We start from the raw sequence: 18,193 nt of genomic DNA, 5'->3' as shown, positions 1-18,193 counted from the left end.
ATTCGTGCACTATGGGGGTTGCGTCTCGATAGCTATAACTTAAGGGTGCGGGAGATATGGGGCTGAAAGTGGTTAAAAGTGGTTTTCTATTTCGAATTTGTTCAAATTTAATTCGAACATAAAATTCGAATGTAGGTTCGATTGTAGAACGATTGTAAACGTTCCAGAAACGTTGAAAATAGTTCGTTTGACTGGACGTGAACAGGAGACGTTCAGAAATAGAATCGGTACCAGGTCTCTAATTAGTCTGGAAACGGGGGACTAATTCTTGCATTCTGTGAAAATGGGTAAGATTGGCTATAATGTAATTATCTTAATCTTCACTATCGTTACTTTTTGCCCAGCGAAGCGGGTCCTTGCAGCTAGATTCTAGATTACTTAGAAAAACAGTCTTTTATACATAAAAAACAAAAACTGTATTATATACAAATGTACGAACAAATAAAAACCCAGCGAAGCAGGTCCTTGCAGCTAGTAGAATAATAATTGATTTAAAAAATGTAGTTTTATTTTCACTTTACCTTTGAAGATAGACGACGGTGGAGGTGTAAACTGGTGGCGGAGGAGAGGAAGAAGGGAAATGATACTAAAACTTTACTTACATAACATAATGTAACAATAACTTAAAAATAACTTAAAACTAATTTTGTAATCTTTTCTCTTTTATATATATATTTTTAATTTTTTATTCTCTGCTTTTTGCTTTATTTCCTTCACTTTCACCAACACTTTCACTGAATAGAGGTCGCTTTGGTAAAATATTTATTTAAAGAGGTTTGGCTTTGCCTACTTTTTAAAATGTTTCTAAAATGACTTAGGCAAATTTCATTAAACTGAGCAGCAATACGGCCAGTGTGATACCTTTCAGGGATATTTCTTTTCAATAAAATCAGCCACTTTCTGATAATAGCTCGAGATTTCCTTTATCGAGCGAGATCCTTCCACGATGAAGCAAACACGCGAAGTGAGACCGATGAACAGAAGTAAATAAAAAATGGCGCTGCGAACTAATGTAAAGTCGTATGGTGAGTTTTTGTTCGTATCGTGGAGCAAAAATATGTTCGAATTTCATATCGTATCCTGAAAATTTCGTATGCTAGAGCGTTCGTATTCCAGGGTACCACTGTACTTTTCTTGATATAATACCAACATATCTTCGATAAGATAATATCAGGGGAACATGTACACAGTCAGTACCAGGGGACTGCGATAGGGGGAGCTTATGGGTCGGCCACGGTGGTTTTTGTGCTCTGTTTTAGTCGTCAGATATTTCGATAAAAACTTGTCACGCGTAAACGTTTTTTACATCGTTTATTACTTACAACGTGCGCTGTTAAACGCCGTTAATTTTTTTTTCAAAATGACCTATTTTTTGCAAGTTATCGCTTTATTTGGTTGAAGCCACGTGGTCAACTTCGTTTGATTGTAACTAGGGATTTAAACGGTTTTCGCCGGTTGTCTTGTTTAACTCGGGACATTTTTCTGGTTACTTCACTATATTATTTATTAATTTCCGTCCACGGGTCCTCTTAATAGGGCGACGGTTGTGTCCTTTATTACGGGACCATCTACAAGCTTAACAGGCTTCTTTTTTTTTTTTTATTTTTTTTAGGGGCGCAGTCACTGTGGATGGTAGCGCCTCACGTCCCGTTTTTTATGGTTCGTTACTTTTTATTCGAGCTATTTTATTAACGCCGCCATCGACACGCGAGTTTTTGTTTCACACAAAGGCCTTTGTTCTTCCACCTCGTTTTGTGCTAGCCGAACGGCGTGTTTATAGCCGACCGGCGGTTAGTATTTTCGGTTGTGCCGTTGCATTTTTCGGCGGAAGCTACAACCGCTCGGCGTTTGCTGTAGCTGATCAGCGTATCGTATTTTCTCGGCGCGGAGTTAAATTTTTCGGCGTTCCTCTTAACCGTTCGGGGTTCGAGTCAGCCTCTCAGCGTATTGTTTAACCAATAAGCGTTCTTCACTTTTCTTCTTATTTTTCACTCTTATAATGTCGGGGCACGAGGCTCCTGGTATTTAAAGCTCACATGACGCTGCATTTGCTGTTCTTGATGAACTTAAAGACTATATCGCCGATAATGAATGTGCCAAAATAGGAACCAAAAAGCATGCCGATTTCATCACTAGATGTGTGGAACGTGTCATCAACATTTTTATGGGACATTCGGTTGACAACTCCATCCGTGAGATATCTAACAAAATCGATAAACTGATTAATAAAGACAATGAGGTTATTATTAACTCTCAAAAAGAAGTGTTAGGCAAACTCAATCAGATTGCCTCTATCACTGGATTACAACCTGCTAAATCATCTCTACCAACTTACAGCACTATTCTAAAATTTGGCTTTGTGGCTCACTCGAAACAAGTGACCAAGACTCCTCACTGTCAAAAGGATGTGCTGCTGGTATACGGCAGCGATGACAACTCAAACAGTGAAAACCTTCGCAACGTAATACAAAAGAAAATAAAGCCTTCTCAGCTACACATTGGTGTGGAGAGAATCCGCAAAATCAGATGGGGAGGTCTCGCAGTGGAACTTACTTGCAAGGAGGACACCACTGTTCTTGAGAAGTGTATAGCGGACAACCTACCTGAGCTTCTGACAAAAACACCCAAGAAACGAAACCCTCATATCGCTGTATACTCTGTGCCAACAGAACTAAAACGCAGTGACCTTTCAAAATATATTTATGACCAAAATTCTATCATCAATGAAAGCTACTCAGAAAAAGAATTCAATGACCAGTTTAAAGTAAAATTCAATATCGGACACAAGGAGACACCATTTCACAGCTGGGTTGTGGAGGTATCTCCACAGGTGAGAAAGCATCTACTTATAACCAGGAAAGTTAACCTTGACTGGTCTCGGTGCAGGGTGGCCGATTTCTGCCCAGTCCTGCAATGCTTTTGGTGTTGCAGGTATGGGCACTCCGCAAAATTTTGTGAGCAGGAGACTGCCACATGTAGCCAGTGCGCTGGCAATCATACTTACAGAGAATGCCCAAACAAAAATGCTGAGCCCAGGTGCATCAATTGCCAACATGGAAAAAATATTACTACCAAGCACAATGCTAGGGATGGCTCCTGCCCAGCATTTTTACGAGTTAAAGACAACATAATTTCCCAAACCGATTATGGATCTTAAACACAACAATGGTATTAGTTTCCTGCAAATAAATCTGGGAAGAGGCATTGCTTCTACCTCCCTCCTCGCTTCTAAATGTCACAAATACGAAGTTATTATTATTCAGGAGCCATATTGCTTGCAGAATGAACCATCCTGTCTGCACACTTATTGTACAATCCTCAAGGGCACCAACTCTTTTCTCTGAGCCATAAATGTTATTACGAATCCCGCCTTTTCGACTCTTCACCACAAACACTTATCCAACAAGTACCTAATTTGTAATGAGATCAAATACAACAACAACACCTACATCATTATCAATATGTATTGTCCACGTGACATCAGCATGGAAAACACTGTCAACATGATTCAGAACAGCCTAAATAAATTCAATAATGTCAAATTCATCCTCGCCGGGGACATAAACGCCCACTTACCGATGTGGGGTGGGGATCAACAAGACCAGCGGGGGGGAATCTTTGAAGAATTCATCACATCTAATGGACTTGTGCTACTTAACAACCCACTTTCTCCACCGACCTACACATCCAGTCAAGGAAAGACCTGGATCGACGTCACTGCCTGCAGCCAGGACTGTGCTGATGATCTGGAGAATTGGCGTATGCATAACAAAAGTAGTTACAGTGACCACACCTACATCTCATACCTATTGAAGAACACCAGCAGCAACAGCACGTCCAACTCCACTGCCCTGACCAATCGCAGGTATAATCTGTCCATCGCTAACTGGGATGGCATTAAAAATTACCTTAATACCAACATGATCAGCATGACTGACTGCAGTCACCAGAGCACAGATAATATTAGGCACACCCTTGAGCACAACATCGACGAAATCGAAAACGCCTGTGACAGATTTATTCCAAAAACTACCCCAAGATGCAAATCTGTGCCTTGGTGGAACACACGACTCACCGACCTGCGTAGGACCAACAACACCCTCAGAAAAAGATATCAAACTTGCAGAACTGAACCAACTTGCACCAACCTCAAGCAACAATACCACAATCACCAGACCCTGTACAAGAAGGAAATCAAAGAGGCAAAGATCAACTCCTGGCGGCAGTTTTGCACTGCTGCATCTACCAATCCCTGGTGTTACCTCACCAGGATGTGCACCGACAAGCTACGGAGGACACAGATACCCATCAACGAAGACACTGAACCCCCCAACGACTGCATTATGAACACCTTGCATCAACACATGGACAACTTCTGTATTAGTGACAGCACTGACAATGACAAACCTTGGCAGAGCTCTGTTCGTGATACTGTGAACACCCCTATTAATACAGACAACTCTCCTGAATTCAACTACCACGAAATAGACAACGCTTTCAAAAAGCTAAAAGAAAGCAAAGCTCCCGGCATTGACGGCATTAATGCTAAGCTAGCAAAGAAAATCTGGAACCTCATTCCCCAGAAACTAACAGACATGTTTAACATCTGCCTGTACTCAGGTATCTTTCCCCGCAAGTGGAAAACTGCTAAAATCGTGCCCGTGCCAAAACCTGGTAGGCCAAAACACCTCCGGCCAATCTCCTTACTACCTATACTTGGCAAAGTTTTAGAACGTCTCCTCACTGACCGTCTAACTTTGCATATTGAACACAATTCCTTACTTAACAGTACTCAGTTCAGCTTCAGGCCTCAACTCTCCACCAATAATGCTGTTAACCATGCTGTCCATTCCATCAAGAACTTGCTGGACAATTATAAATACGTTCTGGCCATCAGCCTTGATATATCAAAGGCGTTTGACAGTGCCTGGTGACCGTTCGTCCTTTACCAGCTCAGGAATGCTGCTCGCCCTGCCAACATCTACAACCTCCTTACGGATTACCTGCATGACCGCAAAGCTGTTCTACAGTATGGGACCCATTTTGTCGAACGAGAAGTAGAGCGTGGCTGCCCGCAGGGGGTCGGTCTGTGGGCCGCTTCTGTAAAACTTAACCTTTAAAGCTTTCCTACAAGAAGACTTCAGTCAGGATGCCACAACTGCCTACGCTGACGACGTCCTTATCTTGATTGGAGGAAGATCCCGTGCAGTCTTGGAACAGCGTAGCAGCGAGATCCTTGACAGGATCTACCATTGGGGTACTCGCCACAAACTTCTATTCAATCCAAACAAAACCACCAGTATTGTCTTTAACAAACCAGGTAAACCTAACCTGTACCACCGCACCCCAACTGTGAGAATGAATAACCAAGCGTCCCAGAAAGTCCCAATACCTATCCATCGCACCTGTCCGAAGACTTCTCGATGGTTATAAAGAAAAAACTATTTAATAAAAAATGCTATAAAACCCCATAAAAACAGTAATTAAAACAGTAATTAAAAAACAGGACATACCAGTTAAAACACATAAAAACCCGTCCTTTATGTAAGTTTCCGTAAATTAATTCTCTCAATAAACATTAATCTTAAAAAGGGACAAATAACATTATATATAACCTTGCTTGATACGAACTTACGTAATAAACCTTCACTAACAATATTACCCTGTAAATAAATACATCCCGAACGTATGGCTGATAAAAGTGGGCACATAAAAATAAAATGGACTAACGAGTTCTTGTCACCACATTCACAACAATCCGACTTAACTAAATTAAAAGAAAATAGCTTATCATAAAAATCTCCGTGTCCAGAAAGAAATTGACTCATATAAAAATCTGGTAATACCCACTGTGCACCGAGCCTCTCCCAGACGGAGGGAAAGAATACAGCAGTTTGCCTTCCTTTACTCGATCCCTTCCAACGAATATCCCATTCCCTAAATAATTGCTTCTTAATAAGTCTACGCACCCCGGAATCACATAAATTAATAAAATCCCTAGGATAACAAATACTACCCATGGTAAAAGGAGCCCGTACCCTGACCAAATAACGATAATAGGCCAGACGAATTTCTAAATCAATAGGCATTTCATTTGCAATAATGTGCAAAGAGTCAGTGGACACGGTCCGGTAAGCCCTAGTCATTAATAATAGAACAGCTCTCTGGGCTTTCAATAGCTTCTTCACATGAGGGGGCCTCAACGCGTCGCCCCACACACCAGCTGCATAGATCACAATAGAGATAAACAGATGCCTATACAGGAATCTCAGGGCAGGAAGCCGCAGCCCCCACCCCGAGCCCAAAAGACTCTGTAATCTTATGAACTGAGTCACGGCTCTGGCACCTATTTCCTCTATATGGTCATTAATACTTAATCGAGTACCTAACTTCATACCTAAGTACCGAACAGATTGAACCATACGAATAGACCCCGTGCTCGTTCGCACGCTGGGGGGGCGATCCGGGCTCAGGACACCCCTCAACAACATTGCTGCCGACTTTAAAGGCGCAAGTCGTAATTTCAAAGCACTTAACTGACCTTTCACCAACCGAACCGCATCCCCAGACAAACGTTCTAATTGGGCTCTACTATTCCCCTCAATTAAAATAACAATATCGTCAGCATACGCGATAAAATGTAATCCCAAGCTGCGCAGACCACTCAGAACTTCATTAAAAACTAAATTCCAAAGTTCAGGGCCAAGAACTGAACCCTGGGGACAGCCCTTGGTCACTGTCTTTTTAAAATCCATATCATGCTTAAAAACAACTACTCTATGACTAAAGTAATCAACCATCACCCTATAAAGATTCCTTGGACACCTCCGATTGCGAAGAACTCGGAGCACAGCAGGCCACCAAATGTTGTCGAACGCCCCTGCTATATCTAGGAAAAGACCCATTACATATTTTGAAGTACTACCATGTGTCCACTTCCACAGCCTACATAGAGCATCCGTAGTAGAACGACCTTGTCTAAAACCATACTGGTAATCATCTATATACCCATTAAATAATTCATTCAATCTAAGTTTCAACAATCGCTCATAAATTTTACCAATAACAGACAACAGACAAATCGGGCGATAAGATTTCGGACTTCCTCTATCTCTGTCTTTCCCCTTTAACAAGATCACAACCTTTGCTATTTTCCATCTATATGGGAAAATACCATACAATAAACAGTAATTAAACAACCGCAATAATTCTTTCTTTATAACAGGAAAAGCTTTACGAACCATTATGTAAGTAATCCCATCTAAACCAGGTGCTTTTCGACTTTTAAGTCCCTTCATTATCACCATCAATTCCTCCATATCAAACGGCCTACAATAACTGTTACCAACATAACTATTATTCAACTTACGGATCTCCTGCTGACCACAAGAATCCTCCTCTACCCTATCATCTGGGAATAATACCTCAAATAAATATTTTACTGAAGTCAACCAATCAATTGCATACTCATTTTTCTTAACGGAACAAAAACTATCTATTCTTATTTTATCACGAACAATTTTGTAAGGCGTGCCCCATACATCTCTATTCGCGGTAGCTTCAACATAATTCCTCCAACTCTGCTCCTTAGCTTCAGCAATACAATTTTTATATTTTCTATACATAGAACGATATTCATCCAATTTAATTTGCCTTAACACTAACTCTTTTTCCCTCTGATACGCTCTCCGCAAACAAAAAACATGTTTCCTCATTTGATCTAGTTCAACATTCCACCACCTATTCCTAAAATGAGACACTCTTTTACCCTTAGATACTACTCTGCTTGCTGCAGCGATTGAAGAATGAATTACATTGCACAGACTATTACATCTGAGATTGTCCGTACAGCTGGGACCCTATATTTTAACATATGAGACCTAATTAACTCACAATAACGATTCCAATTAATGGACTGCTTATCCAAATAAACCTCAAATAACTCCTTTCCCTTAACCTGTACTCCAAAATCAATTTCATAACCTATAAATGCATGATCTGAAGACGTATACTCATACGTTACTATACAGTTACTAACATACCCCCTTAATGTGGGAGAGAAAACAACCACATCCACAAATGATTCTCCCCGCGTAGATTGAAAGGTTGGTATTTCACTCTGATCATTAAGAACGTCATATCCCCATTTGTCAAACACCGACATTAACGCTACACCACGATCATCAAGGATAGGACTACCCCATAATGGGGATTTAGAATTAGAATCCAACCCCACAATAACAGACTTACCGTTTAAACTCTTAAATACCTCTTCTAATTCGATTAATGAAGCCTCAATGTCATCATTTGGAGGAAAATAAATACTTACAACGTAAACACTATACCCCTCTCTAGACATCTGAGCAACAGCGCAGGTACCGGAGGAAAACTGAATGAGTACCATTAATACCCAATCTTTCCTACAATTAACTATGGCTGCCCACGGGTTTTCACGAAAACTCTGGACAACCATTGTTCGCTCACCAAATCCCCGAACTCTCCCCTTGAAAACATAAGGCTCCTGGACTAACAACAAATCTGGATGAAAACGATCTATATACAAATTTAACTCATTAGGTACAATCTTATTTCTTTGCATATTTAGTTGACCAATTCGTAAAATAATATTATTGCATGTACTAGCCATAATCTATTGTTCGTTTATATCGAGTAATTGCAATCTGGAACGCATAACATTCCTTATCTCTAGAAAAATGATCAGATCGCTTCCCATATTCACGACAAGGTATACATATTCGTTGAGGTTTCTCTAACTCACATTCCCCAGAACGGTGCCCATCCTTACCACATTTATAACAAATTACACTTTCAGATCTACAAGTCTTTACTATATGACCAAAAGCCTGACACTTAAAACACCTAGAGACTTCTATGTAATCTTTAATTCTACAGCTTCTGTACTCAATATACAACCTATTTAAGAGTAATAATCTAATCCTCAGATCTGAAGCCACCTTCACAACCCAATTCACCAACAAGTCATGCTTCCTACCTGTCCTATAAAGCAATTTAAAACTGCCACGAAACTCATCCAATGCTGTACCTAATTCACCATAAATGAGATCACTATTCAAAACATATAATTGTTGTACTAAATCATCACCTTCCAATTCTCTCGGCACATCAAACATTATCATTCTTGGCTTTTTCTTTATGGGTGAAGACACTTCCAAACCAGCACTCTTAACTGAACTATGATTAATTAACCTTTCCCTATCCACACTAGAAGCAACCGTAACCGCAAGTCCACCACTCCTTATCTTCCGAACTCCCTGAAAGAATGAATAACCAATCCATTAAGGTCGAGAAATGTATTAAATACCTTGGCATCTGCCTGGACTTTCGTCTCAGCTGGGACATTCATATCAAATACATCGCCAAACGCACTAGCCTAATTTTTCACGCCTTCTCACAGATTGCGCGGAAAGGCTTGGGCCTCAACTCTGAGGTGCTCAGTGTCATATACGACCATATCTATGTCCCCATCATCACCTATGGTGTCTTTGCTGGGGAGATGCCGTTCAGAAGGTACATCTATATAGAAAGTTGATCTCCTCCCAACGAAAAGCACTCCTTTTAATAACAAGAGCATATCGTACTGATCCAAATAGCAGTTTGCAAGTGATCTCTCGCAAACCCCCCATCACTGAAATCATCAGGATGGAACGAAGTATCTGGAGCCTCAAGAATGGGAATGATATCTCCACTCCAACTTGCAACATCCAGGCCTGTAATTATGAATATCTGAGTCCTTGCACTCAGGCCATACCTTCCCATATCAACAACCTTATTGGTAACAGCCTACCCCTGAATCCTGATCTTGTCATCTACACAGATGGCTCTGGCCACAACAACTCAATAGGCTGTGCTTTTGTTCCTACTGCAACAATATGGAAATTTACTCACAACAGAACAGACTTCATAACACCTGTACTGCCTTCCAATCTGAAATTCTAGCCATAAATATGGCCATTAACTGGATTGAGCAAAGGTACACAGAAAACAGCATTCACATCATTACCGACTCCTCCTCTGCCATCGAACTAATCTGTGGCACCAAACTCCATCCAATAGCCACATCCATCCGGCACTTAATCCTTCACTCCAGCAACTCATACCATATTACTTGGACCCGGGGGCACCAGAACACCGAGGGAAATGAGCGGGCTGATCAGCTGGCGAAGGCCGCGGCTGTTGATGACTTTCTTACCATCATCTACAACAAAATCAGTCACGACAGAGTGAGAAAAATTATGTACAAGGATGTCTTAGGTCGCTGGCAATCATCTTGGTCTCAACGACACAACGAAACCACCTACAAGTATATTCCTAACATCATCGACTATCACGACAAATACAAATGGGTGACTCCTGACTATCACCTCACTCAGTTCCTAACAGACCACGGAAAGTTCTCAAACTACCTGCACAGATTTATTAATAAAAGTACCCCTCTTTGTGCCATATGCAGCCAGACCGACAACTCTGACCACCATTTATTCAGCTGTATCTCCCTTCAGACCGAAAGACTTGCCATCAAAGTGGTCGCCCAAAGTATGAACATCCATTGGCCCTGCCAACACAGTGACCTTCTAAAAAATAAAATACTCTTCAAGCTTTTCCATCAACTTGTAAAGAAACATGAGGTNCCGCACCCCAACTGTGAGAATGAATAACCAATCTATTAAGGTCGAAAAATGTATTAAATACCTTGGCGTCTGGCTGGACTTTCGTCTCAGCTGGGACATTCATATCAAATACATCGCCAAACGCACTAGCCTAATTTTTCACGCCTTCTCACAGATTGCGCGGAAAGGCTGGGGCCTTAATTCTGAGGGGCTCAGTGTCATATACGACCATATCTACGTCCCCATCATCACCTATGGCTGTCTTTGCTGGGGAGACGCCGCTCAGAAGGTACATCTACATAGAAAGTTGATCTCCTCCCAACGAAAAGCACTCCTCTTAATAACAAGAGCATATCATACTGCTCCAAATAGCAGTTTGCAAGTGATCTCTCGCAAACCCCCCATCACTGAAATCATCAGGATGGAACAAAGTATCTGGAGCCTCAAGAATGGGAATGATATCTCCACTCCAACTTGCAACATCCAGGCCTGTAATTATGAATATCTGAGTCCTTACACTCAGGCCATACCTCCCCATATCAACAACCTTATTGGTAACAGCCCGCCCCTCAATCCTGATCTTGTCATCTACACAGATGGCTCTGGCCACAACAACTCAATAGGCTGTGCTTTTGTTGCCTACTGCAACAATATGGAAATTTACTCACAACAGAACAGACTTCATAACACCTGTACTGCCTTCCAATCTGAAATTCTAGCCATAAATATGGCCATTAACTGGATTGAGCAAAGGTACACGGAAAACAGCATTCACATCATTACCGACTCCTCCTCTGCCATCGAACTAATCTGTGGCACCAAACTCCATCCAATAGCCACATCCATCCGGCACTTAATCCTTCACTCCAGCAACTCATACCATATTACTTGGACCCGGGGGCACCAGAACACCGAGGGAAATGAGCGGGCTGATCAGCTGGCGAAGGCCGCGGCTGTTGATGACTTTCTTACCATCATCTACAACAAAATCAGTCACGACAGAGTGAGAAAAATTATGTACAAGGATGTCTTAGGTCGCTGGCAATCATCTTGGTCTCAACGACACAACGAAACCACCTACAAGTATATTCCTAACATCATCGACTATCACGACAAATACAAATGGGTGACTCCTGACTATCACCTCACGCAGTTCCTAACAGACCACGGAAAGTTCTCAAACTACCTGCACAGATTTACCAATAAAAGTACCCCTCTTTGTGCCATATGCAACCAGACTGACAACTCTGACCACCATTTATTCAGCTGTATCTTCCTTTCAGACAGGAAGACTTGTCATCAAAGTGGCCGCCCAAAGTATGAACATCCATTGGCCCTGCCAACACAGTGACCTTCTAAAAAATAAAATACTCTTCAAACTTTTCCATCCACTTGTAAAGAAACATGAGGTAATTGCCCCTCTTGCCACTAGCAACTATACCATCTGTATATACTGTTTCGTATTGTAATATATTTTACTGCCTCCAGCTACAACCCACTTTTCATTGTACTCTTCACACCTTACCAGTTGTTACAATACTGTAATTAAATACCCTATACTTTACTGTATCTTTTTGCTATTTGTATATAATGTAGTTCCCACTCGGCTATGCTTAGCAGTACCGAGTATGTATTGTACCAATACGTTAATAAATAATAATGTAATGTAAAATGTAATACCATGCACACCATTTGCTAAAATGCAGTTCCTAGTTGATTTGAATTATGAGTGGATTGTTTTATTCTGTCGAAATTAGAAAACTACTCTCCATTTTTTCTGTAAATAGCATTATTTGCATATCTCATATGTGGTATTTGCTGATATCCTATAGCAGGGATCCTTAAATTTTTCAAGAAGTCCGCATTATAAATTTTGCACATGCTAAAGGCTTCTCTTTGTAGTTTTTATTTAGTGCCAGAATTTGTTACATATTTTTATTGTATATATAACTAGATAACTGTATACTGTTGATCTTAATGCATTTATGACTAGATGAAGTGTAATTTTTTCAGACGCATTGTACAATTGTTGTTTACTGCGAATTAGTATTATTGAATTCAGTTCAGAGTGTTTTCCAGGTAGAATGTTGTTGTTTCTTCTTCACTACATTGATTTAATTTGTCACAAAATGATGACAACGATTTTTCCTTTCCACAATAAAACCTGTAATTTATCAGGTTCATTCCAGAACTATATTTTATAGAAATTCACTTCTAAAATACAACTATCCTTTATTTTATATTATCCAGTGTGCTGTTTTGCATATTATATGAAATTTAACGGCAGAAGCATATATTTCTTTATCATTTTAGAACAAGTATATCCTATATAGGCTAAACATTGTTAAAATTCATTTATATTTTTATATTATTACTATTTATTGATAAAAATATTATTATTATTATTATTATTATTATTAAACGATATCGTAATAAACTAGTAGACTAATGAATTTTACTTTGTTGTCTTTTAATGGATTTGGGAATAGGATAGGGACAGAGAGAAATAACTGTTTATGTGCCGAAAATGACAGTAAAAAGGAATCAAAGTGACTATTCATTACATGTTAATTTAGCTTATAAATATATATTTTTTCACAATATTATGTCTAGGTTTATTTATAATTGCAATGAAAAACCCTATAAAAAATTAAAAAGTAAACTTAATGTTCTTTGGGCTTCTTTCGAAAATAGTTTATTTAAGAACCTTGTAAAATCTTTGCAGCACACCTACTTTCTTTTTACTGCACAACAGTTGAAAATCACTGTCCAGACGGAATTTTAAATTCAGGTTTTGTTACGACGTCGATCTTGTCGCATTGTACTTTATATTCTTGCAAAAAATCATCTTTAATGGTCATGTAGTTTCTGGCTTAAAGAAACTAAGAGGTACTTTTAGGAAAGGGAAAACTTTTCTTTTTAAAGTTTTTCATGCAGAGTATTTTCTTTTTCTCGAAAGCATTCTATAATTCATTGCACTGTATACTGACTTATGTACTCATCTCGCGTGATACTTGCATTGAGGAACTCTTTCTTTACGTTTTAGGACAATTAATATTCTGTACTCTCTAAACTTTCTCCATTTTATACAAATTTTGATATGAACTGCTAAAAGTGACTTGCCTTTTATATGCAGGAAGCGTGACGCAAGAAAAGTTATTAGAAATCTTACAAATTTGATTTTGGAAAACGCTTTCTGATTTACAAAAACCTCTGCTTTCTTTTCGTATTCGTTGAATAAATATGAGATCGAACATTTTAAAATTTATATTAATTTACTTTATAAAAATTTGATATACGATGAATTTTATTTTTAAATCAATAAGATAAATATATTTTTTAAATGATTCAATTTAACTTCTTTTAAGCAAGGAAAAAATGGCTTTGAAAAGAGCCATTAGTCTGCCAGTTTTGAAGAAATCGGCAATTCGGGCCTTTCTCATGGGTAAGAATTCCTGTTTAACTGCATAAAATACCGACTTAACAATATTTTTTTTCCGCTTAGATTGCTTCTTTTAAACTCATTTTTTTGGGGGGTCCCGCAATTCCTGGTTAATCTTCACTTCATTCGTCTCTTTGTCCTGGATTTCTTCTTTTGCTGATTTTTTTCCTTTTGTCCCTCGATTAGTTTGATAGAAATGGAGGCTCCCTTCTCGTTTCTGTCTGATTTCACATTCTCGATTCGAGAAAGATCGATCGGATCTTCTGTAAAATATAACAATAAATCTGAATCTATGTACAGTACAATCCCACTTGGAATGCACTTTTTCTCATCTAAACTTTCAGAAACTTACGTAAACTTGCGTACATATTAAACGAAGTGCTACAAATAATTCCTATTGTAAATTAACAAGTTTATTTCAATAACTTATTACCATAGATTCCATTAGTTTAGAATATACAGTTGTGCAAATCTTGCAACATCTGGCAACAGACTGCAATCAAGTTCGTTCAGAAAGGAATTTTGAAAAATTCGAATTTTTAAGATTTATAATATCTTTTCTTGCGTCACGCTTCCTGCATATAAAAGGCAAGTCACTTTTAGCAGTTCATATTAAAATCTGTATAAAATGGAGAAAGATTAGACAGTACCGACACCAATCAGAAAATTAATAGTCCTGAAGTGCAAAGAAAGAGTTCCTTAATGCAAGTATCGCGCGAGATGTGTAGATAAGTTTGTATACAGTCCAATGAATTATAGAATGTTTATGAGAAAAAGGACTCTCCAGGGAAAGCTTTAGGAAGAAAAGTACCTCTTAGTTTTTTTGGCCAGAAATCGTCTGTAGTTAACAAATGCTGATTAGAAGAAAATAGGAAAGCCAGACAAAACACAATTTCTTGTTTATGCACCAGATCATATACCTATAGGAAATATAGGTAACAAATCTAATCCTGCAATCAATGCCTGGGTTTCTGAGACCAAGCGCGAAATTTGCGAATAAAAAATTCGTATTTTTATTACATTGCATTTCTAATAAGAAAAAAGAGCCCGATGTAGATACTGAAAAGACAAAAAAACTGAATATACTTGTAAAAAGTGCAAAATCTACATCTGTTTACAGCATTCACGTTTTGTTTGTCAATGCACATAAACATAAATAAATAAAAAATAATCGAACGATTTTTTATTGTATGTTAAATAAAAGCTTTAAAAAGTAATGTAAAAAACATAATATGCAATCTTTTGTATTAATAAAATTTATGTAATTATATGTGCTTCTTGTTATTATTAATATACAGTTTCAATTTTTTTGGATAAAAATGTTACGTAGTTAGCTGTTAAATCAGAAGGATTAGAATATATAGGGGAGACCGGGGCAAGATCGGCATGTTAAGTTTTACTTAAATTTTGTGTAATAAATACTGCTGTAAACTGAAAAAAAAGCTTTGCATATTGTCTATTGGAATGTTACCTTACTATAGAACTGGTTAAAATCAGTTTGGAAATAAAAATAATTAAAATAATTACAACTTTACAAGAAGAGAGAAATTGACGAAGTTGCCCCGGGTATAGGGGCAAGATCGGCAACTTCTCTCTTTTTGTAAAGTTGTAATTATTTTAATTATTTTTATTAAAGTTGCCCCTGGTATAGGGGCAACAGTAATGGGGCAAGATAGGCACGTATATAAAATTATGTTATTAACAATGTATAAGTTGGAATTCACTATTAAAACAAAGAAATACAAATCCAACACCCATTTAATATTATTACAACGAAATGCAAGTTCAAAGACATATATACATGAATAACAAATGCAAACATGTTTTCATTTATCATCTGTTTGATTTTTATCCTTTGCTTCTAATGTGGCTTTATGTTGCCGATCTTACCCCGCTAGTCATGATTTCGAAACATTAAGTACAACCCTGAGAACAGAATGCCAAGCCACGATCTGGCCACGTGAATAAGTTGAAGTTACATCCTTCTAACAGGAAAAGTAACTTTCGTTATCATGGAATTATAACAAAACCTGCCAATTCAATATAAATGGAAAAAAAATATTATATGGAATTGAACGAAAATGAAAATTTGCTTGATAATTCAACTACGCTTGTTGGAGAACAATAAAAACACTACACTCAACAAGCCACCAATAAAACTCAACTGCCTAACCTATAACCAAAGTCTCTTTTTAATTTGTTTTCAAAAAAAAGCGCTTGACAAACTTGCCCCGCATGCCGAAGTTGCCCCGGTCTCCCCTATAGTTCTTCGAAAATATCTACACGAATCAAAACGTAATTTTTTTCAAACACGAGCCTGTAATTTGCAGCATGACAACGCCTGTCTGCACTATGCTAGGCGAATTGTGGCTGCAGTCTTTGATCATATAAGTGTAATCCCCTGATAAGGACTTGGACATGCCTTCTACACAAAGTGTTTGGAGACTTTTCGTTGCCAGGAGACTTTTATTTGGCATTAAATAGATACATTATTCAACACATAAGCATATTTTTACAAACAATATGGTTTTATTCAGTGATGAGATGACAATTTGGATTCGTTAACATAAATTTCAAAGATATACACGCACAATTTTATTTCTGTCNGTAATTTGCAGCATGACAACGCCTGTCTGCACTATGCTAGGCGAATTGTGGCTGCAGTCTTTGATCATATAAGTGTAATCCCCTGATAAGGACTTGGACATGCCTTCTACACAAAGTGTTTGGAGACTTTTCGTTGCCAGGAGACTTTTATTTGGCATTAAATAGATACATTATTCAACACATAAGCATATTTTTACAAACAATATGGTTTTATTCAGTGATGAGATGACAATTTGGATTCGTTAACATAAATTTCAAAGATATACACGCACAATTTTATTTCTGTCCGTCTCGTGTATAAACTCGGCTTATTCGAGAGACTGGTTAGCGGACAAATCACCTCTGCATTTTAAACTGCCAAATCTATAAAAGTTTGATTACCAAGAAACGAACTGTAAACATTTGTGGAAGTACAAACGTTGGTTTGGTACCTGAGAAATTCGACTACAAGAGTGGTAACCTTAGGATATTACAGTTTATGAGATATCACAAACAAATATTACTTTGTATTATATCACTTGTCTTTTTCATCATGTCCAGTAACGTCTGAAAGTTAAAGCTTCTGAGGGCATAGTACAAAAAACATGTAAAAATAAATGTTAAGAAATGAAAGTCATATTTAACAAGGTTAAACAGCTAAACCTACAGAGGATTTTTTCGTTATATCGAGTGTTTACCAGGTCTGCCAACTCTGTTCAGGTAAGGAAGGATTCAAAAAGAATGTTAGGAGTTACGACTACACTGAACTTATTCAAAAAACAAGTTGTTTACAGTGTTTTTCTTTCTTCAATTATCAATGATAATGTTTTATTCAAATATATTTCTTATTTTTCTGTTTTGTAATTTTTCATTTTGTAGTAGATTAGTACCTAATATTCAACAGAGTGAATGGTGTTTTTCTTTAGTCTGCATGAAATAAGAGTAGCACATCTAATTTATATTTATATCAAAAAATTATCCTTTAGCTTTTTATAGTTTGACAGAACCTATAAAAAGATTTATTCTAAATTTAAGCAAAATTCAACGAATATTTTATATAATTTATAAAACGTTATTTCCTGTAGAATGCTGAAGATAACCAAACACCGCATGACAATGAAGAGTTTAATAAACCAGGAATTTCAGTTTATAAATCATACATCAATGCCGGAGCGGGACTTTTCTTAAAAATTGTTATTTTATCCACGCTAATTATAGCTCAATCCCTTACAAGTGCCAGCGACTATTGGCTAATCAAATGGTATGATATTATTATAATTAATGTATACTTTAACACGTGAACTGTGTTTTAATATAAAATGTTTAATCAAAAGATTGATTATGTATGCCACTTTCTATTCAGTATGTTAACAAGTGCCAGATATAATAAATGAAGAAATTTTGTGAGTTGCAGTGAATATATTTTTTGTATTTCTAAATATCGCCATACACGTATTTTAATTATAAAATGCTAAATATATAAATATATAATACATATAATATGTATATATATATA

The 18,193-nt window shown here is 37.7% G+C and overlaps 1 protein-coding gene across 2 annotated transcripts in view; it reads left to right on the top strand.

Annotated features, from left to right (window-relative positions):
• LOC111639487 (multidrug resistance-associated protein 4-like) overlaps positions 1-18,193 on the top strand; it is a 65,128-nt gene that overhangs the window by 15,517 nt on the left and 31,418 nt on the right. For both annotated transcript variants that reach the window (XM_023385378.1, XM_023385379.1), the window contains one exon: positions 17,763-17,938. In XM_023385378.1, coding sequence (XP_023241146.1) covers positions 17,763-17,938 — 176 coding nt within the window. The remainder of the gene's footprint in view (positions 1-17,762; positions 17,939-18,193) is intronic.

Source organism: Centruroides sculpturatus, unplaced genomic scaffold (assembly GCF_000671375.1).
Source record: "Centruroides sculpturatus isolate CEXI.00-Female unplaced genomic scaffold, Cexi_2.0 scaffold1188, whole genome shotgun sequence".
Lineage (NCBI taxonomy): Eukaryota > Metazoa > Arthropoda > Arachnida > Scorpiones > Buthidae > Centruroides > Centruroides sculpturatus.
The sequence above is the reverse complement of the archived record's forward strand: the minus strand, read 5'-3'. Positions and strand labels throughout refer to the sequence as shown.